The 27,268-nt window shown below is 45.0% G+C and overlaps 1 protein-coding gene across 2 annotated transcripts in view; it reads left to right on the forward strand.

Moving 5' to 3' along the window:
* Positions 1-27,268, forward strand: part of NLN (neurolysin) — a 119,219-nt gene that overhangs the window by 17,664 nt on the left and 74,287 nt on the right. For both annotated transcript variants that reach the window (XM_068249923.1, XM_068249932.1), the window contains exons 5-6: positions 13,445-13,547; positions 19,371-19,531. In XM_068249923.1, coding sequence (XP_068106024.1) covers positions 13,445-13,547; positions 19,371-19,531 — 264 coding nt within the window. The remainder of the gene's footprint in view (positions 1-13,444; positions 13,548-19,370; positions 19,532-27,268) is intronic.

The following is a 27,268-nucleotide window of genomic DNA, read 5'->3' on the forward strand; positions in this document are numbered from 1 at the left end:
CAGCATTACAATAAAAGAGGCATCCCCAACTTCCCTTTAGATGTGCATGTTTAGTTTTAGGCTGCTTTCACAGTGAGACGTTACAGGCGCACGTTAGAGCAGCCTGTAACGCAGCCCACCGCACAGCAATGAAAAATCAATGGGCTGTTCACAGTGCCCACGTTGCGTTACATTGTAACGCAGCAGGCAAAAACAAAGTGCTGCGTGCTGTGCGTTATAAGCGGCTAAGCCGCGTTAGACTGTTTGCACATGCTCAATAGTGTTGGAGGAGGAGGTCTCCCCTCCTCCTCCCCGGCCAGGCACATGGCTAATTAATATTCACTGCACGGTGTGACGTGCAGTGTTTACTTCCTGGAGCGCCGCTCTATGCGGCGATTGGCTGGTTGGACCACGTGATGCCGCATGCGTCCAAGAGTATGCATCACGGCATCACAGGACGCATGAAGAGCCGCTTAACGCGGCTCGATCTGACGTCCAGCTTCTACCCCACTATGCGTTGCGTTAGCCAATATCCACATTAGCGTTCACTACCTTATAAAAGCTGAGCATGTTAGTCAAACAGGACCTGTCTTTAGTAAACCCTTGCTGATGCTGCGAAATAAGATTATTTTCTACTATGAAGTCATGTATAGTATTTCTTAGTAACCCCTCAAATAGTTTGCATACAACTAATGTTAAGCTTACAGGTCTATAATTTCCTGGATCTGATTTTTTGCCCTTCTTAAATAATGGGAAAACGCGGGCTGTACGCCAATCCACTGGGACTCTGCCAGTTGAAAGAGAGTCACAAAAGATAAGATAAAGGGGTTTATCGATAACTGAACTTAATCACCTTAGGACCCGAGGATGCATGCCATCCGGGCAGGGGCGGCGCCAGGGGGTTGCTCAAGCACCCCCTAGAATTGTCCAAGCACCCCCAAAGCACCCCCTGGCGTGAACTGACTTCAGGCGTCTAAGAGACGCCGAGTCAGTTCACAGCGGCTGCCCGTGACGTCCGGAAAGGAGAGGATAGTGGGAGCTGCGCGCCACAAGGAGGTCGGGACAGGAGGTCGGGAAAGAAGGTCTTCTGGCTGTAGGTGAGTAAATGGGTTTTTTTCTTTTTCAGGTGGTACTGCTGATTGTGGTCAGAACTGCTGAGGAAGGATTGTGCATATTGTGGTCATATCTGCTAACGATTGTGCATATTGGGGTCATATCTGCTAACGATTGTGAATATTGGGGTCATTTCTGCTACCGATTGTGCATATTGGGGTCATATCTGCTACTGATTGTGACTATTGGGGTCTTTTCTGCTACCAGATTGTGCATATTGGGGTCATATCTGCTACCGATTGTGCATATTGGGGTCATATCTGCTACCGATTGTGCATATTGGGGTCATATCTGCTACCGATTGTGCATATTGGGGCCATATGTGCTACCGATTGTGCATATTGGGGCCATATCTGCTACCGATTGTGCATATTGGGGTCATATCTGCTACCGATTGTGCATATCGGGGCCATATCTGCTACAGATTGTGCATATTGGGGCCATATCTGCTACCGATTGTGCATATTGGGGTTATTGAACATGTTTTTTGTTCAAATCTGCTCACATTACGTGTATTTTCTTGAGAAAACCTGCACAATTATGTGAATTTTCTGGGGAAAGGGTCACCAAAACTTGGGCCCTCTGTCTTTGCGTTGCACTTTTAAAGGGAACCCAAGGTGAGAATAATATTGAGGCTGCCATATTTATCTCCTTTTAAAGTGGACCCAAACCAAACATTTTTTTAATTCAAAATATTTAGTTGCACCACTCTGACACATACAAATATAAATAAACACTCCTTCAAGCCTATGAGCATTTCAGTACCTGCTTTTCACCTTCCTCTTTGCATAACTAGGGTTATACAGGTGGCAGCCATTAGCCATTCCTCCTTTGCTGGACACCATCTACTCCACCAGTTTGCCGGATTATTTGCCGGCAATTTGAAAGGAAGGGAGGGGTTTCTCCAATAAATGTAAAATATTTTATATTTGTCATCATGCAGCTGAAAAAGGCTGCCATTTATTATTATAATTTAGAAAATAGATTATTTCTGAAATCTTGTATTTTTAGTTTGGTCCACTTTAAGCAATACCAGCTGCCTGCCTGCCGTGTTGGTCCTCTGCCTCTAATTCTTTCAACCATAGACCCTGAACAAGCATGCAGCAGGTCAGGGATTTCTGACAATATTGTCAGAACTGACAAGATTATCTGCATGCTTGTTTCTGGTGTAATTCAGTTCACTACTACAGCCAAATAGATCAGCCTGGCTGCCAGGCAACTAGAATTGTTTAAAAGGAAATAAATATGGCAGCCTCCATATCACTCTCACCCCGGGTTCACTTTAAATTACAGTTAGCCCCGCCCTCATCTGGTCATGACCACGCCCATTTTTTGCCACGGCGCACTTTAGCCACACCCATTTTTGCAGGTCATCAGCTACCCCGGAAATTGATCCAGCACCTGCATAGCACCCCCTAAAACAAATTCCTGAAGCCGCCACTGTGTCCGGGCCAGGTGCCTTGTCTATTTTTAATTTATTTCGTCTTGCTTTCACTTCTTCCTGTGTTAAGTATTTAATATTACAATTGGAAGATTGAGACTCTTCTGCATCTGTAATTTGCAACAGTGATGTTTCCCTTGTGAAGACAGAAGCAAAGAAAGCATTTAATAACTCTGCCTTACCTTGGTCATCCACCATTGAGTTCCCACCCTCATCCTTTACGAGTACCAATACAGTCAACCTTTCTTTTTTTAGAGTTGATGTACTTGTAAAACTTCTTTGGGTTAGATTTGATATCCCTAGCGATTTGATTTTCAGCTTTGATCTTTGCCAGCCTAATTTTCTTTTTTACAATTTTTATTGCAGTCCTTATAATTGCTTAGTGCAGCCTCAGTCCTCTCCTGTTTTAGGACCTTATAGGCATTCTTTTTCCTCTTCATTTTATTTCTAACCTTTCTATTCGTCCATAGAGGCCTTTTTTTTGTTCCTAGACGTTTTGTTTCCATATGGGATACACATACTACAATATTGATTGAGAATAAGTTTAAAAGCTTCCCATTTCCCTTCAGTGTCTCCCCCTTGTAGTACATTATCCCAATTCACCAAACTTAGTGCCTGCCTGAGTTGATTTAACTTTTCTTTTCTAAAATTCATAGTTTTAAGCCCCGTGGCCTATCAGTCACCAGATCAAACGTTATCATGTTGTGATCACTATTTCCCAAATGTTCTTGAATCTGCACATTTGATACATTATCTGGTCTATTTGAAATGATGAAATCCAGGAACGCATTCCCCTAGTTGGTTTCAGTTACCATATGTGTCAGGTAACTGTCCTGTAGTGATGCCAGAAATTTGCTGCTTTTACCAGAATGGGTAGCCTCAATACTCCAATCAATGTCTGGAAAGTTGAAGTCACCCATAACTATGACCTCATTTTTACTTGCAGCTTTTTCAATCTGCTGTAGTAATTGCAGTTCTGCAGCTTCATTAATAAGAGGTGGCCTGTAGCATACCCCAATAAGCAATTGGCAACTTTTATTTCCACCATGAATATTTACCCAAAAGGACTCCACATCTTCGCAATCTTCATCCATCTCATCGTTTAGGACAGCTGTAAAAGAGTTTTTTCCCTGTTCTATCCTTCCTAAACACATTGTATCCCTCTAAATTGGCTATCCAGTCATGGCTTTCATCCATCCATGTCTCGGTATTTCCCACAATGTCATAAATGAACTCTAGTTCGTCTATTTTATTTGCAAGGCTCCGAGCATTGGTTACCATGCACTTTATATTTTTACCACCACATTTTCCAATTTTGTTTACATAAAATGGGCTACTTGAAATTTTACCAACCTTCCTACTGTTTACATTGTCCCCGCCCCCCTCTCCACCCCCCATAATGTTAGGTTCCCACTGTCTTTTTACCTTATCTTGTCTACATATTGAGACTTTACCTTCCCACCTCCCCCCAGATCCTAGTTTAAAATCTCCTTCAACCGTTTAGCCATCTGCTTCCCCAATGCAGCTGCACCCTCCCCATTAAGGTGCAGCCCATCCCTGCTGTAGAACCTGTAGCCGACTGCAAAGTCTTCCCAGTTCTCCAGGAACCCAAACCCCTCCTTCCTACACCAATTTCTCAGCCACTTATTTAACTCCCTAAGCTCCCTCTGTCTCTCAGATGTAGCACGTGGCACTGGCAGTATTTCGGAAAACACCACCCTGGAGGTCCTTGCTTTAAGTTTATCTCCAAGTACCTGAAAATCATTTTTGAGGACCTTCCATCTCCCACTAACTCTGTCATTGGTGCCAATGTGTACCATGACAGCTGGGTCTTCCCCAGCCCCACCCAATAATCTGTCAATTCTTTCCGCTACATGCCGAACCCGAGCACCCGGGAGACAAGACAGTACTGCATTCACGGTTTCTTCGACAGATTACCTTCTACAGACAGATTAGTATTTCTTAACACTCTATTTAATTGCCACCACTTAGAAGAACTTTAAGACACTTTGCACATGCCAGGCTTTATATTCACCTACAGCAAATATACTGTACATCTGAAAAACAGGTACCCAAGAGGTTAAAAACACAGCCTAGGGTATTCAGGGAAGCCTTGTTTGTTCCAATCACTGTGCTGCTGCCTGTGTCTCACTGCTTCTGCTGAGTCTCCATTCATCCCTGCACTTATCACTGTCTTATCACCACTTCAATAGCAGGTGGTGTTCTCCTTGCCATTATCGCCTGCTCTAATCTTTATGAATTGACATTCAGTGACATATGTTGAGATAATCACGGCACAAGGCAGTAATTTCCCGCACTGCTCGGGAATGTCAGCTTTTCATGCAGTAACAGCTTTTATGAATTGACATTTTACTAAGTGGTCGGTAAAGTCAGCAGTTTCCAGCATTACCGTATGCGGGAATTCTTTATGAATCGATGCCATAGTAAAAGCAGAGACAGCTAAAAAATAATCACTAGATAGATTTTAATATATAAATACAGCAGCTATGCAATAAAATGCAATGGCAGATCTCAGAGCAAATAAACTGTACTTAGGGAACTTGTAATTTGTAAACAGACAATGTTACTTGTTTACAAAAGCAAATGCAAATATGGTAACTGTATGGGTAATACAAAGTAGGAAAACACATTTTTATTGAATGGTATGAGAGTTTTATCCCACTTTAAGGAGAACTAACAGAATTTCAGAGATCTCCTATTGAGATATATAAATACTCAACACTGTTTAAAGGGGAAAAAAGCTGATTAGCTTATGTAAACTCTTTTCATTCACCAATAGTAACACAGGAACCCAGCTGATATAGGGGCTGATTTACAAAGTTTTTCTGTTGAATCATCTCACCTTAGTTATTAACTCACAATTTATATCTCCTTAAATGACTTACGGTAACTTATGATTTGTTTCTCCTTACTGGTTTATTTCATAAATTATCTCTCCTTATTTGTCTATCTCACGCATTAGCTCTCCTTATGTTTAAAGGGAAGGTCCAAGGAAAATAAAAAAATGAGTTTCACTTACCTGGGGCTTCTACCAGCCCCATGCAGCCATCCTGTGCCCTCCTTGTCACTAACTGCTGCTCCAGTCCCCCGCTGGCAGCATGCCGACCTTGAAGGTCGGCGGGTCGCATTGCGTACATTTTTACGCATTCCCGCTAGTGCAGGAACATTAACACATACATTTTTACACGTTAGTGGTTCAATGCGTAAAAATGTATGTGTTAATGTTCCTGCACTAGCGGGAATGCGTATAAATGTAAGGTAAGTGAAACTCTTTTTTTAATTTTGTTTGGACCTTCCCTTTAAAGCAGAACTGTAGAGTGAAAATAAACACATTGTTTCACTTACCTGGGGCTTCCCCAAGCGCCCAGCAGCTGTCCTGTCCCACGCCGGTCCTGCCCGAGCCTCCGTTCTCCCGCCGCCGCTCCGTCCCGTACCTCGACTTATAAGTCGATGCCAGCGCAGCCCTGCCAAGCGTATCCTTTCTTCGCGTTCCCCTCTGCAATAGCGGGGAACGCTAAGAAAGGATACGCGTGGCCAGAGACGCGCAGGCGCAGTGGCCTGGCGGCGAAACTGAAAGTAGCTGGCGTCAGGAGAACGGAGGCTCGTCGAGAAGCGGCGCGGGACAAGACGACTGCTGGGGGCTTGGGGAAGCCCCAGGTAAGTGAAACAATGTGTTTATTTTCACTCTACAGTTTCGCTTTAAGGTAAAAAATGACTAAGCTTTGTGAAACAACCCCATAGAGAGTTATTTTTTTTATCTTGAGACAGCTTAACCACCCTGGCGTTCTGATTAAATCGCCAGGGTGGCTGCGGGAGGGTTTTTTTTGAATAAAAAAAAAACTATTTCATGCAGCCAACTGAAAGTTGGCTGCATGAAAGCCCACTAGAGGGCGCTCCGGAGGCGTTCTTCCGATCACCTCCGGCGCCCAGAATAAACAAGGAAGGCCGCAATGAGCGGCCTTCCTTGTTTTGCTTACATCGTCGCCATAGCGACGAGCGGAGTGACGTCATGGACGTCAGCCGACGTCCTGACGTCTGCCGCCTCCGATCCAGCCCTTAGCGCTGGCCGGAACTTTTTGTTCCGGCTACGCTGGGCTCAGGCGGCTGGGGGGACCCTCTTTCGCCGCTGCTCGCGGCGGATCGCCGCGATCGGGCAGCACACGCGGCTGGCAAAGTGCCGGCTGCGTGTGCTGCTCTTTATTTGATGCAAATCGGCCCAGCAGGGCCTGAGCGGCAGCCTCCGGCGGTGATGGACGAGCTGAGCTCGTCCATACCGCCCAGCTGGTTAAAGGGAAGGTCCAAGAAAAATAAAAAAAAATGAGTTTCACTTACCTGAGGCTTCTACCAGCCCCATGCAGCCAACCTGTGCCCTAGTAGTTACTCACTGCTGCTCCAGTCCCCCGCTGGCAGCTTGCCGACCTCGGAGGTCGGCGGGCCGCATTGCGTACATTTTTACGCATTCCCGCTAGTGCAGGAACATTAAAGTGAACGTCCGGACTAAAAATCGACTCAGCAGCACTGAAAAGGCCTGGTGTTTCTTTAACAGTTTCACAGCATCAAAACTTTGTTTTTCTTATCCAAGCCTCATTTTTAGCTGCACAGAAGAAAACTGCCCGGGCTTTTTTCCCCTGATGCTGTGCAAAGCATGATGGGATTTCTGATGTTATTGCTCTCGTTCTGCTGTTTTGGTGCAATTTTTTTTTTTTTTTCATTTTGAATTTGACATTTAAAGCCTAGCGTGTGCAGCTGGGAGGGGTTATCAGGACACAGGACAGTTGGAACTGTTTCCTGCTCCTTGTCACCTCCTTTCAACCACAAAGATGGCTGCCCCCATGACAAAGATGGCAGCCCCCATGAATCACAAACATTTGCCTGTTCTTTTAAAACAGGGTGGGTAAAAAATTATATTACCTATCTATTCTAATTAACATAACTTATGTAACTTAATGACAGTATGTTTGTTTAGGCTGAAGTTCCCCTTTAACACATACATTTTTACGCATTACTGGTTCAATGCGTAAAAATATACGCATTAAACCAGTAACGCGTAAAAATGTATGTGTTAATGTTCCTGCACTAGCGGGAATGCGTAAAAATGTACGCAATGCGGCCCGCCGACCTCCGAGGTCGGCAAGCTGCCAGCGGGGGACTGGAGCAGCAGTGAGTGACTTCGAGGGCACAGGATGGCTGCATGGGGCTGGTAGAAACCCCAGGTAAGTGAAACTCATTTTTTTATTTTGCTTGAACCTTCCCTTTAACCTTTAGGCCCCTTTTACACCTGCAGGTAATTCCTGCGGTGCGTACCCTATTTTACCGCAAGGGGCTGCAAAAGCAATGGAGTCTCTGAAGACTTTCACACCTAATATGGTTCGTTGTGGTGCACTGGAAGTATCCGATTTGATCCAAGGGCTACAGTGCGTTACCACATGCACCTCACACGGTGCATGGGGTAATGAAAGACTATGGGCTTGATTCACGAAGCAGTGCAAACTGTTAGCACGCTGGTGAAAAGCCCTTTATCATGCCTAAACTCAGTTTAGGTGTGATAAAAACAAACTCGCGCGAAATTCCCGCGCGCAAAGTTTAGTGCGCATAAAGTTTTGCGCGCGTAAACTTTTATGCACCCATTAAAGGGACACTGAAGCGAGAATAAATCTCGCTTCAGTGCTTATATTCAGCAGGGGCACGTGTGCCCCTGCTAAAACGCCGATATCCCGCGGCTAAACGGGGGTCCCTTCACCCCCAACCCCCCCCCCCCCCCCCCCCGCAAAATCAACGACCAAATTGGTCGTAGATTTTGCTGCTGCTGGAGGCAGGGCTAACGGCTGCAGCCCTACCTCACAGCGCGTCTATCAGCGGCGCATCGCCGCCTCTCCCCCGCCCCTCTCAGTGTAGGAAGACTGAGAGGGGCGGGGGAGAGGCGGAGATACGCGCTGACAGATGCGCGTGGGGCAGGGCTGCGGCGGTCAGCCCTGCCCCAATGCGGAAGCGCTTCCCCGCTGTACAGAGGGGATTTTGAAGGTAAGGGACCCCCGTTTAGCCGCGCGATAGCGGCGGTTTAGCAGGGGCACACATGCCCCTGCTAACTATGAGCTCTGAAGCGAGATTTATTCTTGCTTCAGAGTCTTTTAAACCCTATGCAACTTTCTGCGCACGTAAAACTTTACGCGCGCAGTTTTATTCCTGAAATCGATGCTAACCTACTGGTGCAAAGGTTATCACGCCTAAACTACTTTAGGCTTGCTAAGTAGGTTAGCACCGCTTTGTGAATCAAGCCCTTTGGGGTTGATTCACTAAACTGTGATAACTCATAACACGGCCACGCTAGCGTTTTTGCGTTTTCGCATGCATTCACGAATTTTCACGCACAATTGTGAATTTGCACCTGCAATAGCGTGCAAAAACGCTAGCGTGGACGTGATATGAGTTCTCACGGTTTAGTGACTCAAGCCCTATGCGCGATGCAGTAAGCGGAGCGTCATGGCTCGGATGCATGGATTGATGGTAATCCCAGTGACAAACTTCCTGTCCAGAATCACTGAACGGGGGCGGGCCTATGCATATGACTCTGTTACTGCACCGTGGTGCAGGGTCATATGAAGAAGATTTTGTGCAGCGAGCACACGTCTGGCTCCCCTGTCGCATGATCACCGCACCGGTTTGGTCTAAAACCAGCCTTAATAGTAATAGATCATTTCAGTCTGCTGATCATATGAAGAACATTTTGGAATGGGTTTTAAAACCGCTGCATTGGGGGAGAAGATGGCTAAATGGTTGGAGGAGATTTTAAACTAGGATCTGGGGGGAGGCGGGAGGATAAAGTCTCAATACGTAGACAAGATGAGGTAAAAAGACAGTGGGAACCTATCATTATAGAGGGTGGAGAGGGGGGTGGGGACAGTGTAAAGATTAAGGAGGTTGGTAAAAATTCAAGTAGCCCATTTCATGTAAACAAAATTGGTAAATGTGGTGGTAAAAATATAAAGTGCATGGTAACCAATGCTCGGAGCCTTGCAAATAAAATAGACGAACTAGAGTTCATTCTGAATGACAAAGGCTATGACATTGTGGGAATAACCGAGACATGGATGGATGAAAGCCATGACTGGATAGCTAATTTAAAAGGATACAATGTGTTTAGGAGGGATAGAACAGGGAAAAAAGGTGGAGGGGTTTGTCTCTTTGTTAAGAATTCTCTTACAGCTGTCCTCAACGATGAGATGGAGGAAGATTGCGAAGATGTGGAGTCCGTTTGGGTAAATATTCATGGTGGAAATAAAAGTTGCCAATTGCTTATTGGGGTATGCTACAGGCCACCTCTTATTAATGAAGCTGCAGAACTGCGATTACTACAGCAGATTGAAAAAGCTGCAGGTAAAAATGAGGTCATAATTATGGGCGACTTCAACTTTCCAGACATTGACTGGAGTATTGAGGCTACCCATTCTGGTAAAAGCAGCAGATTTCTGGCAGCACTACAGGACAATTACTTGACTCAAATGGTAACTGAACCAACTAGGGGGAATGCGTTACTGGATCTGATCATTTCTAATAGACCAGATAATGTATCAAATGTGCAGGTTCAAGAACATTTGGGAAATAGTGATCACAACATGATAACGTTTGATCTGGTGACTGATAGGCCACGGGGCAGCGGGACCACTAAAACTATGAATTTTAGAAAAGCAAAGTTCACTCAAATTAGGCAGGCACTAAGTTTGGTGAACTGGGATAATGTACTACAAGGGGAAGACACTGAAGGGAAATGGCAAGCTTTTAAACTTATACTCAATCAATACTGTAGTATGTATATCCCATATGGAAACAAAATGTCTAGGAATAAAAAAAGGCCTCTATGGATGAATAGAAAGGTTAAAGATAAAATGAAGAGGAAAAAGAATGCCTATAAGGTCTTAAAACAGGAGGGGACCGAGGCTGCACTAAGCAATTATAAGGAGTGCAATAAAAATTGTAAAAAAAGAAATTAGGCAGGCAAAGATTGAAGCTGAAAAAGAAATCGCTAAGGATATCAAATCTAACCCAAAAAAGTTTTACAAGTACATTAACTCTAAAAAAAGAAAGGTTGACTGTATAGGACTCCTAAAGGATGAGGATGGGAACTCAATGGTGGATGACCAAGGTAAGGCAGAGTTATTAAATGCTTTCTTTGCTTCTGTCTTCACAAAAGAAACAGCACTGTTGCAAACTACAGAGGCGGAAGAGTCTCAATCTTCTAACTGTAATATTAAATACTTAACGCAGGAAGAAGTGAAGGCAAGACTAAATAAATTAAAAATAGACAAGGCACCTGGCCCGGATGGCATGCATCCTCGGGTCCTAAGGGAATTAAGTTCAGTTATAGATAAACCCCTTTATCTTATCTTTTGTGACTCTCTTGCAACTGGCAGAGTCCCAGTGGATTGGCGTACAGCTCACGTTTTCCCATTATTTAAGAAGGGCAAAAAATCTGATCCAGGAAATTATAGACCTGTAAGTTTAACATCAGTTGTATGCAAACTATTTGAGGGGTTACTAAGAGATACTATACATGACTTCATAGTAGAAAATTATCTTATTTCTCAGCATCAACATGGGTTTACTAAAGACAGGTCCTGTTTGACTAACATGCTCAGCTTTTATGAGGTAGTGAATGCTAATATGGATATTGGGAATGCTGTAGATGTGATATACTTGGACTTTGCAAAGGCCTTCGACACTGTTCCCCACAAAAGTCTGGTGCAAAAGTTGAGGATGCAAGGACTGGGGAAGAGTCTGTGTTCATGGAGAGGGAACTGGCTAATGGACAGAAAACAAAGAGTTGTGGTCAATGGATCGTACTCAAAATGGGAGACTGTTAGCAGTGGGGTCCCACAGGGGTCTGTTCTGGGTCCAGTGCTCTTCAATTTATTTAATAATGACCTAGTAGATGCAGTAGTGAGCAATGTTGCTATTTTTGCAGATGATACAAAATTGTGCAGAATCATCAACTCTCAGGAAGATAGTGTCATATTGCAACAGGATCTGGATAGGATGGCTATATGGGCACATACATGGCAGATGAAATTCAATGTTGACAAATGTAAGGTCATGCATTTTGGACGTACTAATGGTCTAGCACCATACAAAATAAATGGGATACAGTTGGGGACATCAAACTTGGAGAAGGACTTAGGAGTACTCATTGACAACAAGTTAAATAATCGTACTCAATGCCAAGCAGCTGCAGCTAAAGCTAACAAAATTTTGGGATGCATTAAAAGGGAAATAAAAACTCGAGATGCTAGCATAATATTGCCCCTGTTTAACTCTCTAGTAAGGCCACATCTGGAATATGGAATTCAGTTCTGGGCACCACATTACAAAAAAGATATTGCAGTTTTAGAGCAGGTGCAGAGACGAGCAACAAAATTGATGCGTGGGATGGAAGGTCTCACTTATCGAGAAAGGTTAGATAAACTGGGTTTATTTAGTCTAGAGAAAAGACGCCTTAGAGGGGATCTAATTAACATGTATAAATACATCAGAGGGCAATATAATACCTTGGCGGATGAGCTTTTTGTCCCTAGGCCTTCTCAAAGGACTAGAGGACATGATCTGCGCATGGAGGAAAAACTTTTTAGCCATTTATTTAGGAAAGGGTTCTTTACAGTTAGAGTGATTAAGATGTGGAATGCATTGCCACAGGAAGTCGTTATAGCAAACTCTATACCTGCATTTAAAGGGGGCTTAGATGCTTTCCTTGCGTTGAAAGACATCCATGGCTACAATTGCTAGGTAATGCTTAATGATGTTGATCCAGGGATTTTATCTGATTGCCATCTGGAGTCGGGAAGGAATTTTTCCCTTTAGGGGCTAATTGGACCATGCCTTGTAAGGGTTTTTTCGCCTTCCTCTGGATCAACAGGGATATGTGAGGGAGCAGGCTGGTGTTGTACTTTATACTGGTTGAACTCGATGGACGTATGTCTTTTTTCAACCAAAATAACTATGTAACTATGTAACCTGCACTATTACAATTCTTTTGCCAAAAACATTTATTGTCAACGTTATTTAACAACGTTATTTGTGACAATAGCATAATGGATAGCGCTCTTGCCTTGCACTGGGTCCCCAGTTTACATCTGGGCCAGGACACTATCTCCATGAAGTTTGTATGTTCCCCCCCTTGTTTCCCTGGGTTTTTTTCCGGGTACTCCTGTCCTGCTTCCGGCATGAGGTAAGGTATAAAGCTCTGCTGTAGCTGCTCTGCAAAATCTGGTGGGGAGGGGATATATTATATATGATATGTATAATAGATGATATGAATTATATATGATATGTATAATAGATGATATGAATGATACATATGTTGGGTATAATATATCCCCTCCCCACCAGATTTTGCAGAGCAGCTACTGCAGAGCTTTATACCTTACCTCATGCCGGAAGCAGGACAGGAGTACCCGGAAAAAAACCCAGGGAAACAAGGGGGGGAACATACAAACTTCATGGAGATAGTGTCCTGGCCCAGATGTAAACTGGGGACCCAGTGCAAGGCAAGAGCGCTATCCATTATGCTATTGTCACAAATAACGTTGTTAAATAACGTTGACAATAAATGTTTTTGGCAAAAGAATTGTAATGGTGCAGGTTACATAGTTACATAGTTATTTTGGTAGCTCCTAGTCATCTACACCCGACTGCTTAGGGTTATATTCTGACCTTTATTCTGAGAACTGCTGTGGTGGGAAGTTTACCGTTTGTCACCAGAGGCTCTGCCTGATTTACAAAGCCATACATCTTTGCTTGTGTGCTACTCTCTACATTCATAAATCTATCTCATTCATCTTTTGTGATTGATCCATCCTCGTGGAAGTGTTTGTTGATATTATGTTTCCTGTTCTTTCGCAGGAAATAAAAAGCATTAAAAAAAAGATCAGTCAGCTAAGTATCGATTTCAATAAAAATCTCAATGAGGACAGCACCTTCCTGCCCTTCACAAAAGCAGAACTCGGTGAGTGTTTCTTGCATGGTTTGTAACCTAATCCAACGGTATTCTTTTAAAATGAATCTGAATTGAAGTGCTGAGCAAACACTCACTAATGTCTTGTATACAGAGACATCTGTGTGCAGAATAATTTAATTGCTTGCTTATAGAATGTATATGCACAACCTTTGACAAGTGTACAAAAGCACGTCTTCAAACTGCATTAAAAACTGACTGGGTCAGCATCACGCTGACTTCATAGTGAGTGATTAGTAGAGTTGGTCGAATAGAATGTTTTTGATTCGCTGGCCATTTCGATTAACAGGCCGATATTGTTCTAGTTGACAAAGAACCCAAAGACGATTTGCATTGAAGTCAATGGCGTGAACATTCCTGGTTAAAGTGGTATGAAACTCAGTATTTCTTTGCTATAAAAGATTATTTACATCATATAATATACTACCACAAAAAATGTTAGCAGAACAGCATTCAAACATTTAAACACAGAACTTACTTTTTCAATGGAAAGCTCCTTGCTTCAGTGGGCAGCTTCTTGAGCATGAAGAGGTGATAACGTTCCAGTATCTTTTTTTTACATTCCTCTGTTGCTACAATTAGTATACATTCCTGGCAGTGCTGAGACTCCTAATATGTGTGCAGATCATAGAGAGCTCAGATATGATCACTGGGTACATTACAATATATAAATACAGCAGCTATGAATAAAATGCAATGGCAGCTTTCAGAACAAATAAACTGTACTTTAGGAACTTGTAATTTGTAAATGAATAAGAACACTTGTGCGCAAAAGCAAATATGATAACTGTATGGGTTATAAAACATTGGAAAACACATTTTTATTGAATATTATGTGAGTTTATAGTAATACCGCTTAATAGCAAAGCTCCCATACATGCTAGAATAACCAAATTTACTAGGTATGTTAAATAAATCCTGTAACTTGGATAAAGTAAAAAAAATCAGATAGTTACTTCAGGAGGGGGAAGCCTCTTGACCTCTGGATAATAAGGCCAGTTTCAGCCGACTACCGGCTGGCGTCATCGGTGCAGTGCAGTCTGGGGACCGCACCGTCAAAAAAAGGCCTTCGGGGATTACGCGTTAGTATTCGGTAATCCCCATCTGGCATCCGGCCAAGCAGGAAGTGACGATCACTTACTGTGACCGATATGATGTTGTGCGCTGAAGTGTATTGCAAAAAATACAGTTCCACACATGCCCAACGCGTAAAACGGGCGGGTTTTCACACACACGTGTTGCCATAGACTTACATGATTCTGGTCCGCCGCAGAACGGCGCGGTAATGTAGTCTATCCTTAAATCGGGGATCCGGTGAAAACATCACTTCCATAGCATCGCTCTGCACCATGCCGGTATTAACGGCCCCATTGGGCTGTGGTGGGGTGCAGTAAAATTTCAGCACTGCACCGGCCCAGTGTGAAAGACCCCTGAGGCTTCCCCGTCTCCCTCCCTAGCCAGGTAAACAATAACAGAGCATTGGGCTCTCCGCTTGTGCTCCGGCAGAAATAGCTGAGGCCGATCGTGTCCAAGGGGAAGCTGATACTGCGTCTGCTTGAGGCTCCCGACATGCGGCAACAAGTAGATCTTCGGGGGGCCCAGTGCTGTATCCCCTTCCGTGACGGGGACGGGGAAAACCTCTTTAGGATCCAGAAGTTTCCCCCTCCCGAGGTAAGTACCCCTCAGGGGCACTTTTTTCCCTTCAGGTACACTTTAAGGAGAGCAGGGGGAACAAGAGGAAAAGTTTTTCAAAAAGACCTAGTAGTTTTCGAGAAAAACACTTTTAAAGTTACAATAGGATTTTTTTTTTCAAATATGGTTAGATGACACATATTTATTTGGCTGCAGCAGTGTCTGAATGACACCAGAAACAAGCATGCAGCTAATCTTGTCAGATCTGACAATAATGTCAGACACCCCTGACCTGCTGCATGCTTGTTCAGGGCCTATGGCTAAAAGTATTAGAGGCAGCGGATCAGCAGGATAGCCAGGCAATGTGAGTTGCTTAAATGGAAATAAATATGGCAGCTTCCATATCCCTCTCACTTCAGTTGTCCTTTAAAACCCAGGTACCCCCAGAACTGAACAAGGTTAATTCTCAAAGTAATTCAGGTACTTAATGTAAATTATATGTTTAACTTTTAAAATTGAGCTTTTGCTCTTGTTGCTATGCTTTACTGTAGCTGGGCACCGATTTAAAGAGAACCTGAGGTGGCATATAATAATCCTAATAGGACCCAGAGGCATGCCGTGTGCACAATGACATGCCTCTGTGTCATTCTATCGCCGCTGCCAGCCCCCCCTGCGCCTCTCTGTCCCCCCTTAAAAGATTACCAGGCTAGCGACAATATGCTTGTCACTAGCCTGCTTTATTTATGTGAGGCTGTCAATCAGCCTCGTAGCATCTCACCCTCGATTCCAGGCTCCCCCCGCCACCCCCTGCCTCTGTTAGCTTCCTCCAATAGGAAACCAAGCTGCGACCCAGGAAGTGCTCGAATGCCCGAGTACTTCCTGGGGGTATATTCACAAAACTGTGCTTGTATAATGTGTATTACTGCCTAATGCAGTCAGCATAATACCGACCAAGTCAGCCAGTAACGTAAGTTATACGGACAATATATACGTAGAGTGTACAACACAAGTTAAGGTGACCATACACTGATCGAATTGCATTCAGATTCAATCATGGGCTCCGGGTTCTGGCTGGCTTCACTTCTTTCTGTCCGGGGAAGTTTAAACAGTAGAGGGCGCTCTACTGTTTAAACTTCCTGCCGGGACAGGAAGAAGTGAAGCCAGCCGGACTCGGAGCCCAGCGCGGAGACAGAGCAGCAGTGACAGTGGGGATACGCGGCGGCCGGATCAGGTAATGTATTGCCTCTGTATTGCGTCGGTCATCGGGCATTCGAATGCCGCTATCGACGCACTCCCGACCCGCCGGCGATCGAAGAAAATCTTCCGCATGGACGGCTCGATGGGAATTGACGGGAACGATTGATTTTGGACGGAAATCAATCGTTTGCGTTTGCGCAACGATTTCACAGCAGATTCGATCACAGTGATCGAATCTGCTGTATATCGGCAGGAAAATCGTTAGGTGTATGGGCCCCTTTACACAGTTTACATATTGCCCGCTAATCTTTACATGGTTAAAGGGAACCTGAAGGGAGTAAAATTATTTAAAATAAACACATGACGTAGCTGCAAATGAATATTACATGCTTACCTCGCTGTCAGTTCCTCTGAGAGGCTCACTATTTTCTTCTTACAGTGATCCCTTCCAGTTTTGACAATATTTTGTCAGAACTGAAATATACCAGTTGCTATCAGTTATATATGAGCAGCTGTCAGTTATAACTGAATGTGCAAGGTAATGTCCATGTTTCCCTATGGCTCAAGTGGGTGATATAGTTTAACAGTGCGCTGACCAGGAAGCTGTTATGGGGTAGTGGCCATTTTTAAAATGGAGGATGAAGAATTCCATTGATCACAGTGGACAAATGGGAGGCAGGAGAGGAAAAGAGATTGAGGAATAGACTACATAGGAGGTAAGTATGACCTGTGTATGGTTATTTTAACTTTTTATTTTCAGTTCAGGTTCTCTTTAAGCTCAATGAATATGCCCCATTGTTTTTTTTACTGTAAGGTTTGGATTCTGGGAAATGTAGTTTACAAACTTAGGGCTGGTGCACACCAGAGCGGTTCTGGAGCGTTTTTAAAACGCTTGCAGGGGGAAAACCACTTGGCTAATGAAAGTGAATGGTATGGTGCACACCAGAGCCGGTCGTTTTTTTCACAAACGCAAATTCTGGGGCTGCAGCATTTTTTAGATTTCTGAGGCATTTCTGCTTCAATGTTAAAGTATAGGAAAGTGGAAAAACGCCCCGAAAAACGCTAGATCAGAGCGGTTTTCCAGGCGTTTTTGTTACAGAAGCTGTTCAGTAACAGCTTTACTGTAACAATATTTGAAATCTGCTACACAAAAACGCTCTAAAAAACGCTAGGCATGATTAGAAAACATGCCTAGAATCCCCCTGAAATCTGCTTCAAAAACATCTAGCGTTTTGCAGATCTGCTAGAGGTTTTTGATGTGCACTGGGCCTTAGTTCTTCCTGCCTTGTGTGTCATATGGTCACACTGTGACAATATTGGTTCTTCCTGCCTTGTGTGTCATATAGTCACACTGTTACAATCTTGGTTCATCCTGCCTTGTGTCATACGGTCACACTGTGACAATATTGGTTCTTCCTGCCTTGTGTGTTGTACGGTCACACTGTGACAATATTGGTTCTTCATGCCTTGTGTGTTGTACGGTCACACTGTGACAATATTGGTTCTTCCTGCCTTGTGTGTTGTACGGTCACACTGTGACAATATTGGTTCTTCATGCCTTGTGTGTTGTACGGTCACACTGTGACAATATTGGTTCTTCATGCCTTGTGTGTTGTACGGTCACACTGTTACAATCTTGGTTCATCCTGCCTTGTGTGTCATACGGTCACACTGTGACAATATTGGTTCTTCCTGCCTTGTGTGTTGTACGGTCACACTGTGACAATCTTGGTTCTTCATGCCTTGTGTGTCATAAGGTCACACTGTGACAATCTTGGTTCTTCCTGCCTTGTGTGTCATATGGTCACACTGTTACAATCTTGGTTCTTCCTGCCTTGTGTGTCTTATAGTCACACTGTGACAATCTTGGTTCTTCCTGCCTTGTGTGTCATATAGTCACACTGTGACAATCTTGGTTCTTCCTGCCTTGTGTGTCATATAGTCACACTGTGACAATCTTGGTTCTTCCTGCCTTGTGTGTCATATGGTCACACTGTGACAATCTTGGTTCTTCCTGCCTTGTGTGTCATATAGTCACACTGTGACAATCTTGGTTCTTCCTGCCTTGTGTGTCATATAGTCACACTGTGACAATCTTGGTTCTTCCTGCCTTGTGTGTCATATAGTCACACTGTGACAATCTTGGTTCTTCCTGCCTTGTGTGTCATACGGTCACTCTGTTACAATCTTGGTTCTTCCTGCCTTGTGTGTCGTACGGTCACACTGTTACAATCATGGTTCTTCCTGCATTGTGTGTCATACGGTCACACTGTACTGATCTGCCCATTGGCTGAATCCAGAAGGGAGAGAAAATACTGTAGCTATAGCCCAATTTACCAAGTACAGTACATTAGGCCAATGAAAAGGGTATTTTGTCCTCCAGTTTATTTATTTTTTTTTACACTGTTTATATCCACATATCAAGCCAGTTTCCATTAGAACCTGACATTTTTAATTATGGGTGCAGTTGGTCATTAAAGGGAATTTGAAGTAAAAATAAACTTATGATATAATAAATTGTTTTTGGAGTACAGCTAAGAAACAAAATATTAGTAGCACTTGTTATCTATGCAAAAGAGCTTCTCTGAGCTCTCCGAACAAACATGGGCCGAAGACAGTGCTGTCTTCTGAAGCACTTATACATCAAAGGCACAGTAAAAGACAACTCCAGATAAGGTTTTACTGCAGGGAAGTTCAAAGCTCTGCTTTGTTTCAAAGTTTAAAATACAGAGTGTAGTTTCTAAACTGGAAAAATTAGAGAATGATGCAATGTTATTAAAAAAAAAAAGCTGTATAACTGAAAATGAAATTATGACACGCTTTTCTTTGCTACTGATGTTCTATGAATTAACCCTACTACACATACAATTCATTATATCATAAGGTTTTTTTTTGTTTTTTTTTCTTTGCTTCAGTGTCACTTAAAAAAAACAATGCAGTGTGTGGAATCTCCTTAATGCTCTTTTGTTATTTTATATTTTGTAGAGGGTCTCCCTGATGACTTCATGGACAGCTTAGAAAAGTCGGACAGCAATATTTATAAAGTAACTCTGCAATATCCGCATTATTTCCCTGTTCTCAAGCAATGTTCTGTCCCTGAAACACGTAGAAAATTGGAGAGAGCCTTCAACAGCAGATGTATAGACGTATGTACCATTCATTATTTTCTTCCATGAGTCTTGACTAAAAATATAGTCTTTACATGTTACCTCATGTGGCTTAGCAATAGAGGTTATTCTTCAAATTAGATCAGTGTTGTTGTTTTTTTGTTTGTTTTTTTTCAATTGTCCTCTTCATTTTCATGTAGTGATCACAGTGAAAATTCAAACCTTTGTGACATATAGCATAAAACATTACAATTAGTCATGAAAAGTAGTTAAAGCAGCAGGGACAGCCATACTATCCCAGGAAAAAAACCACACACATACACTCACCTAAAGGATTATTAGGAACACCATACTAAGACGATAATAATTTGACCCCCGTTCACCTTCAGAACTGCCTTAATTCTACGTGCCATTGATTCAACAAGGTGCTGAAAGCATTCTTTAGAAATGTTGGCCCATATTTTTAGGCTAGCATCTTGCAGTTGATGGAGATTTGTGGGATGCACATCCAGGGCACGAAGCTCCCGTTCCATCACATCCCAAAGATGCTCTATTGGGTTGAGATCTGGTGACTGTGGGGGCCATTTTAGTACAGTGAACTCATTGTCCTGTTCAAGAAACCAATTTCAAATTGTTCGAGCTTTGTGACATGGTGCGTTATCCTGCTGGAAGTAGCCATCAGAGGATGGGTACATGGTGGTCATGAAGGGATGGACATGGTCAGAAACCATGCTCAGGTAGCCCATGGCATTTAAACGATGCCCAATTGGTACAAAGGGGCCTAAAGTGTGCCAAGAAAACATCCCCCACACCATTACACCACCACCACCAGCCTGCACAGTGGTAACAAGGCATGATGGATCCATGTTCTCATTCTGTTTACGCCAAAATCTGACTCTATCGAGATTCATCAGACCAGGCAACATTTTCCCAGTCTTCAACTGTCCAATTTTGGTGAGCTTGTGCAAATTGTAGCCGTTTTTTCCTATGTGTAGTGGAGATGAGTGGTACCCGGTGGGGTCTTCTGCTGTTGTAGCCCATCCGCCTCAAGGTTGTGTGTGTTGTGGCTTCACAAATGCTTTGCAGCATACCTCGGTTGTAACGAGTGATTATTTCAGTCAACATTGCTCTTCTATCAGCTTGAACCAGTTGGCCCATTCTTCTCTGACCTCTAGCATTAACAAGGCATTTTCACCCACAGGACTGCCGCATACTGGATGTTTTTCCCTTTTTACACCATTCTTTGTAAACCCTAGAAATGGTTGTGCGTGAAAATCCCAGTAACTGAGCAGATTGTGAAATACTCGGCCTGTCTGGCACCAGCAACCATGCCAGGCTGAAAATTGCTTAACCTCCTTGGCGGTATGGACAAGCTCAGCTCGTCCATGACCGCCTGAGGGCACCGCTCAGGCCCCGCTGGGCCGATTTTCACAATTTTTTTTAAAAACACGCAGCAAGCACTTAGCTTGCTGCATGTTGGTGACGATCGCCGCCGCTTGCCGCCAATGCACCGCTACCCGCCGCGTAACGCCCCTCCCCCCCCCCCCCCCCCCACGAGACCCCTGCACGGCCTGGCTTTTTTTTAAACACGCAGCAAGCACTTAGCTTGCTGCATGTTGGTGACGATCGCCGCCGCTCGCCGCCAATGCACCGCTTTCCGCCGCGTAACGCCCCTCCCCCCCCCCCCCCCACCGAGACCCCTGCACAGCCTGGCCAATCAGTGTCAGGCAGCGCTTAGGGGTGGATCGGGACTCCGTCTGACTTCACGACGTCGATGACATCGATGACGTCCTTGTGATCGTCATCATGGCGACGGGGGAAGTCCTCAAGGAAATCCCGTTCAGAACGGGATTTCCTTAGGAGGGTACGCGCCGGTGCCGATCGAAAGGTATGGGTGGACGATGCAGGGAGGGGGGGCATTATGTAGCTAGCGCTAGGCTAGCTACATGATTTAAAAAAAATATTTAAAAAAAACTGCTGCGCCGCCACCCTGGCGCAGTTAATAGAACGCCAGGGTGGTTAAAGGGCTTACGAGGCCAAAATCGTTAAAAAAGTAAAGTACCTGGAAGATGTTTAAATGCACGGAGGGCGCCGTCCGCGCCGGGTCCCCTTCCTGAAAGTGCTCCTCCCCACAGTGCGTGGTTCGGAGGGGTGGCCCTCGAGCTGCGCAGCCGCACTCGGGGCAATGCTGACTGCGCAGCCGCGGCCAGCTCCGGCGGCCATATTAGTAGCAGCATGAGAGCCCGACCCGGCCTGTGGGGTCGCGTTCGGCACGGGGGGTGCTTTCAGGAAGGGGACCCGGCGGAACTGCACGGAGGGCGCGGACGGCGTCCTCCGTGCATTTAAACATCTTCCAGGTACTTGACTTTTTAACGATTTTGGCCTCGTAAGCCCTTTAACCACCCTGGCGTTCTATTAACTGCGCCAGGGTGGCGGCGCAGCAGTTTTTTAAAAATATTTTTTTTAAATCATGTAGCTAGCCTAGCGCTAGCTACATGATGCCCCCCCTCCCTGCATCGTCCACCCATACCTTTCGATCGGCACCGGCGCGTATGGGCATGTTTCAAAGGCTTCTGCTTCCGATGAGGTTGGTTTCGGCAGGATTGACTCCGGAAGTGGGCCTGGTCGGGCTGTCCTGACCTTCATGAGTCTTCAGTCAGAGTTTTTTGCGAATACCAGTTTTGAGAGACGTCTGGAAGCCGTCTCTAGAGGGGGGTTACTGTAATGATCCGCTCAGCTGGCTGCACAGGCAGACAGCTGTTTGACCCTTTCCTCTAGTCTGTGGGCTGCAGGTCTCTGGAAGAGAGACCTGTCTTCACTTTGCAAGTTTCAGACCTGTTCTGCTGCTGAGGAATTTGCATACATTTGTCATGCAAATTATCTAGCCGCCTCCCTTGAAGGCTTGCAGCATAAATACCATGTGATCCCACAATCCTTTGCTGGTCATCATGGTTTGTTACTGTTGAAACACTCCTGGAGTGCCAGCCTTGCTATTGTTTGCTAAAGATTATCTTAGAGTATTCCAGGGGACTGCATTAGGCATCCCTCTAGTACAGTCAGGTTGTATTATTTGTATTGCCTGTTCTGTCTTCTTTTTGTCCTTGCGATTGCACTGTCGCCAGCGGTTGGCGATGGTGAATCATTTGTTTCTGTACTTGGATCACACTTGCTCTGTCGGAAAGAGCAGTGGATCCTGCTAGCCTGTTTCTGTACTTGGTTCACACTCGCTCTGGCGGAAAGAGCAGTGGATCTTTCCTGTCCTGTCCCTGAACCTAGATCGCACTCGCTCTGGCGGAAGAGCGGTGGATCTTATCTGACCTATTCCTGTTTGTTTGTCTGTCTGGATCGCACTCGCTCTAACGGTAGCAGTGGTGGTTCCGTTTGGTACTCTGTCTGGGAGTGTAGGCCAGAGCTGCGGTTGCTGCTGGCTGCTCCTTCTCTCCGTCTTGTCTGATATGAACGCTTGCTGTAGGCTTGGTGGGGTAACCGTTAAGCAAGCGTTCGCGTTCTCTGTTTCGTGTGTGTGTGTGGCGTTGGTTAGTTAGGATGGCGTGCTTGTCTCTGTTGTGCTTTTCGTGTGGAGACCGCGCCGTAAACGCGTTCGCTGTTGCGAATGAGTGCGGTGTTCGCGTTTAGCTAGCGTTTGTTATTTTCCTCATCTTCTCATTGTTGTTTGCTGTGCCTTTGCTACTCTCGTGCTCTGTCTTGCCCAGTCTTGTGTCACTTCTGGCAATCGCCTCTCTCGCGATTGCGTTCCTACTTTGTTTCTGCTGTTGTGTGATCTGGCATCTGTGGCGGGGCAGAGGATCTGTTCCTCTGTACTCCATGGCTCCATCTGCCGGCAGGAATTCCCCTCTACAGGTGCGTTGCACCTTTTGCTGGGTTCTCTCAGATTATACGCTTGTGGAGGATTTCCGCAGTGTCAGGGCGCATCCTGTGCGCTGACCACGGAAAGAATTCCACAATCGTTACAGTATGACCAGCCAAACCGAAATTCCCAGTGTAGAGGGAATTTCTGATTTGTACGATTTTGTTGAATATGGGTCCTGTATCTTTAAGAGGTTTAAGATACTGGACTCTGAAACCAGAGATGATTTCATATCAGAATGTTCCAGATTCTTGGTAAATCCTGAATTTCAGGCCACCAACATTTCCACTTGGAGTGTTCAGATTGCTTACAATCTTTTCCAAGGAGATCTGTTTGTGTGGGCTGCTGAGTATGCCAGACACAAGAATTATTTTCTATGTTAAAGGAGTAAGAGAGTCTATGCATGTTTCGGATCCCAACCCGTATGAATGTTTCTTTGATACAGGGTTGTTTGAGCCTCCATTTGCTCCGTATGAGGTCGGGGCATTGGTTGAGGAGTTTGAGTTTGATTGGAAAGCGTTTTGCGACTTCTACATCGCAGAAAGCAGAGAGTCTCTTAATGCTTGTATAAATTCTATGTACGCCTTGATTGATTCTGGTGAGTGTGACGAGTGTTTTGTGGATCCGGTGATGTGTGTGTGGCAGACGATTTTGGATGAATTGCACACACACCAATCAATTGATTTCAATAAAGAGACATCGTTATCGGATGGTTGTTCCTGCCTTTCTGGGGTAAAGCATGTGAGTCTAGACATTGTGCGATCTGAAATGAATGGGTGTGCCACTGTGGTTGATTCCTGTGTGGATCCTGAGGGATTCTCTCCTGCTGGTATGGAGTTTGAATCTATGCGATCTAATGCCTGTTTCCCAGATGTTCCTGCAGATTGTGATCAACATGAATGTGTCAGTTTTGTCAAGGATATGTGGGATCCCTTGTCAATTAAAAACAGATCTTTTCCTCTCAGTAATCCTTTCAGACCTTCCATCTATGATTCTGCTTTGGGGAAAGTTCCTAAACTGTGCAGCATCAAAAGTAATATTAATATGTCTAATAAAGTTTCTCCTGTTGTTGTCGCAACTTCTTCTGCAGATGAATCTTTGTCTCACCCTGTTCACACCTGTAAAGGCCCGTTGCCTAATGACAGTTGTTCCAGTGTTTCTGTCCTGAACGCCTTGCAGTCTGGCCCACAGATTGTGGAGGTTTGCGCTATGGAAGCGTCAGTTTCACAGCCTAAAGCGACCTTGGATTCGCAAATTTTGCATTCGGACTCCTTGCATTCGACATTGTTAGCCGAATCTAAGAGTGAGACAGCGCTTTGGTTTTGTGAATTTGATACTGGGGAATCTTTGCCTTGTCCAGAGAGGATCTCTGTGAGCCTGCCCTGTACCATGAATAAAGACATGATGTCCGTACACACTGACATTTGTGAGCCCCTTTCTTGCTCAGCAGATGGTGCTGACTCTCCACCCTGTGCTCTGGATGAGTCAATATTGCCTTGCATAAAATCTCCTGCAGTGACCCTAGAGGCTCGTCTAGGTATTGCTACCATTCTCACCTGTTTTTCTGCCATTTTGAAATTGCAGTCTAGTTTAACTGCTATGCAGAATTCTGTGTACAGTGAGATTAGAGTTAGGGAGTCGGTAAATATTCCCGTGCATCCTGTTCATGAAGATAAAATTCAGTCTCAGCGGATTGTAGAACCATCCCTGGGACATTTGCTCTGTCCGCAAAATGTATCTGATGTTTTGCCCTGTAACATGGATTGTTCAGAATCCTTGATTTCTTTGTCAGAGAACTTGGGAAACGATGCTCCTGAGCTTTTGTCTGTTGTTCTGGAGATCTCCGACTTGCTCCCAAATGGTGCAGAACTTTTAGGAGGTGCCTCCTGTCCCGCAAGGCCACCTGAGGGGTTGCCCACTTCAGTAGGCATCGCTGCTATATTGACTACTTTTGCAGCTCTTGGGGAGCTTCAGTCATGCGTAGTCAATGATGAGTGTTGGTTGGATACCAGTACAGTCATAGAGACTTCTAAGTCTGAATTCAAGTCTGCTTTTTAAAGTCCAGTGCTTGTGACTACTACTCGTGATGATTATTTGCCCGGTTTTAGTTTTGATCTTGTCGTGACGGACTCTGAGGTTGGCAGTTCCTCGACATGTCCTGAGGTTCCTCTTGTGCTAGTATACCCCGATGCGCTCTGTGACCCAGAAAGCCCAAGTGTGTCTCGGTGGGCCAGCATGCTCAGATGCTTTCTCTGTGGGGACATGTTCTGATATTGCCTGCCTGCTTGCATGCCCAGGAGTGGTCCCTGAAAGCCCTGATCTTGATACTTGTCCTGGTAATCCTGAATCTGGAATTGTCATTGGTTCCATAGGGGTTCTTGGTAGTTCTCCATGTGAGCCTGGTGATCGTTCTGCCCTCTTGGAATCTCTGCGGAGCTTCAAAGTGTTCTGGGAGGTTCTGGGAGAAATATTTACTGGTACCCTGGATGAGATCAACAGTGGCTTATCTGTGGAAAGAGACACTTCAAATAGATATTGTGGCAGGTTTGGTATTTTTGGATGGTCCCAGGAAGGTGGCGGGCATGGCTCAGAGGGTGTCGATGGGTGCTTCTCTGGCATTTACAGTTCTGATGGGTGTTACGCTGAGACTTGTAGTACTGATGGGCATGTTTCGATGGCTTCTGCTTCCGATGAGGTTGGTTTCGGCAGGATTGACTCCGGAAGTGGGCCTAGTCGGGCTGTCCTGACCTTCATGAGTCTTCAGTCAGAGTTTTTTGCGAATACCAGTTTTGAGAGACGTCTGGAAGCCGTCTCTAGAGGGGGGTTACTGTAATGATCTGCTTAGCTGGCTGCACAGGCAGACAGCTGTTTGACCATTCCTCTAGTCTGTGGGCTGCAGGTCTCTGGAAGAGAGACCTGTCTTCACTTTGCAAGTTTCAGACCTGTTCTGCTGCTGAGGAATTTGCATACATTTGTCATGCAAATTATCTAGCCGCCTCCCTTGAAGGCTTGCAGCATAAATACCATGTGACCCCACAATCCTTTGCTAGTCATCATGGTTTGTTACTGTTGAAACACTCCTGGAGTGTCAGCCTTGCTATTGTTTGCTAAAGTATTCCAGGGGACTGCATTAGGCATCTCTCTAGTACAGTCAGGTTGTATTATTTGTAATGTCTGTTCTGTCTTCTGTTTGTCCTTGCGATTGCACTGTCGCCAGCAGTCGGCGATGGTGAATCGTTTGATTCTGTACTTGGATCACACTTGCTCTGGCGGAAAGAGCAGTGGATCCTGCTAGCCTGTTTCTGTAATTGGTTCACACTCGCTCTGACGGAAAGAGCAGTGGATCTTTCCTGTCCTGTCCCTGAACCTAGATCGCACTCGCTCTGGCGGAAGAGCGGTGGATCTTATCTGACCTATTCCTGTTTCTGTTTGTTTGTCTGTCTGGATCGCACTCGCTCTAACGGTAGCAGCGGTGGTTCCATTTGGTACTCTGTCTGGGAGTGTAGGCCAGAGCTGCGGTTGCTGCTGGCTGCTAGTTCTCTCCGTCTTGTCTGATACGAACGCTTGCTGTAGGCTCGGTGGGGTAACCGTTAAGCAAGCGTTCGCGTTCTCTGTTTCGTGTTTGTGTGGCGTTGGTTAGTTAGGATGGCGTGCTTGTCTCTGTTGCGCTTTTTGTGCGGAGACCGCGCCATAAACACGTTCGCTGTTGCGAATGAGTGCGGTGTTCGCGTTTAGCTAGCGTTTGTTATTTTCCTCATCTTCTCATTGTTGTTTGCTGTGCCTTTGCTGCTCTCGTGCTCTGTCTTGCTCAGTCTTGTGTCACTTCTGGCAATCGCCTCTCTCGCGATTGCGTTCCTACTTTGTTTCTGCTGTTGTGTGTTCCCCGTCGCGGATTGGCGACTAGATTG

The sequence above is a fragment of the Hyperolius riggenbachi genome, chromosome 1 (genome assembly GCF_040937935.1).
Source record: "Hyperolius riggenbachi isolate aHypRig1 chromosome 1, aHypRig1.pri, whole genome shotgun sequence".
Classification (NCBI taxonomy): Eukaryota; Metazoa; Chordata; class Amphibia; order Anura; family Hyperoliidae; genus Hyperolius; species Hyperolius riggenbachi.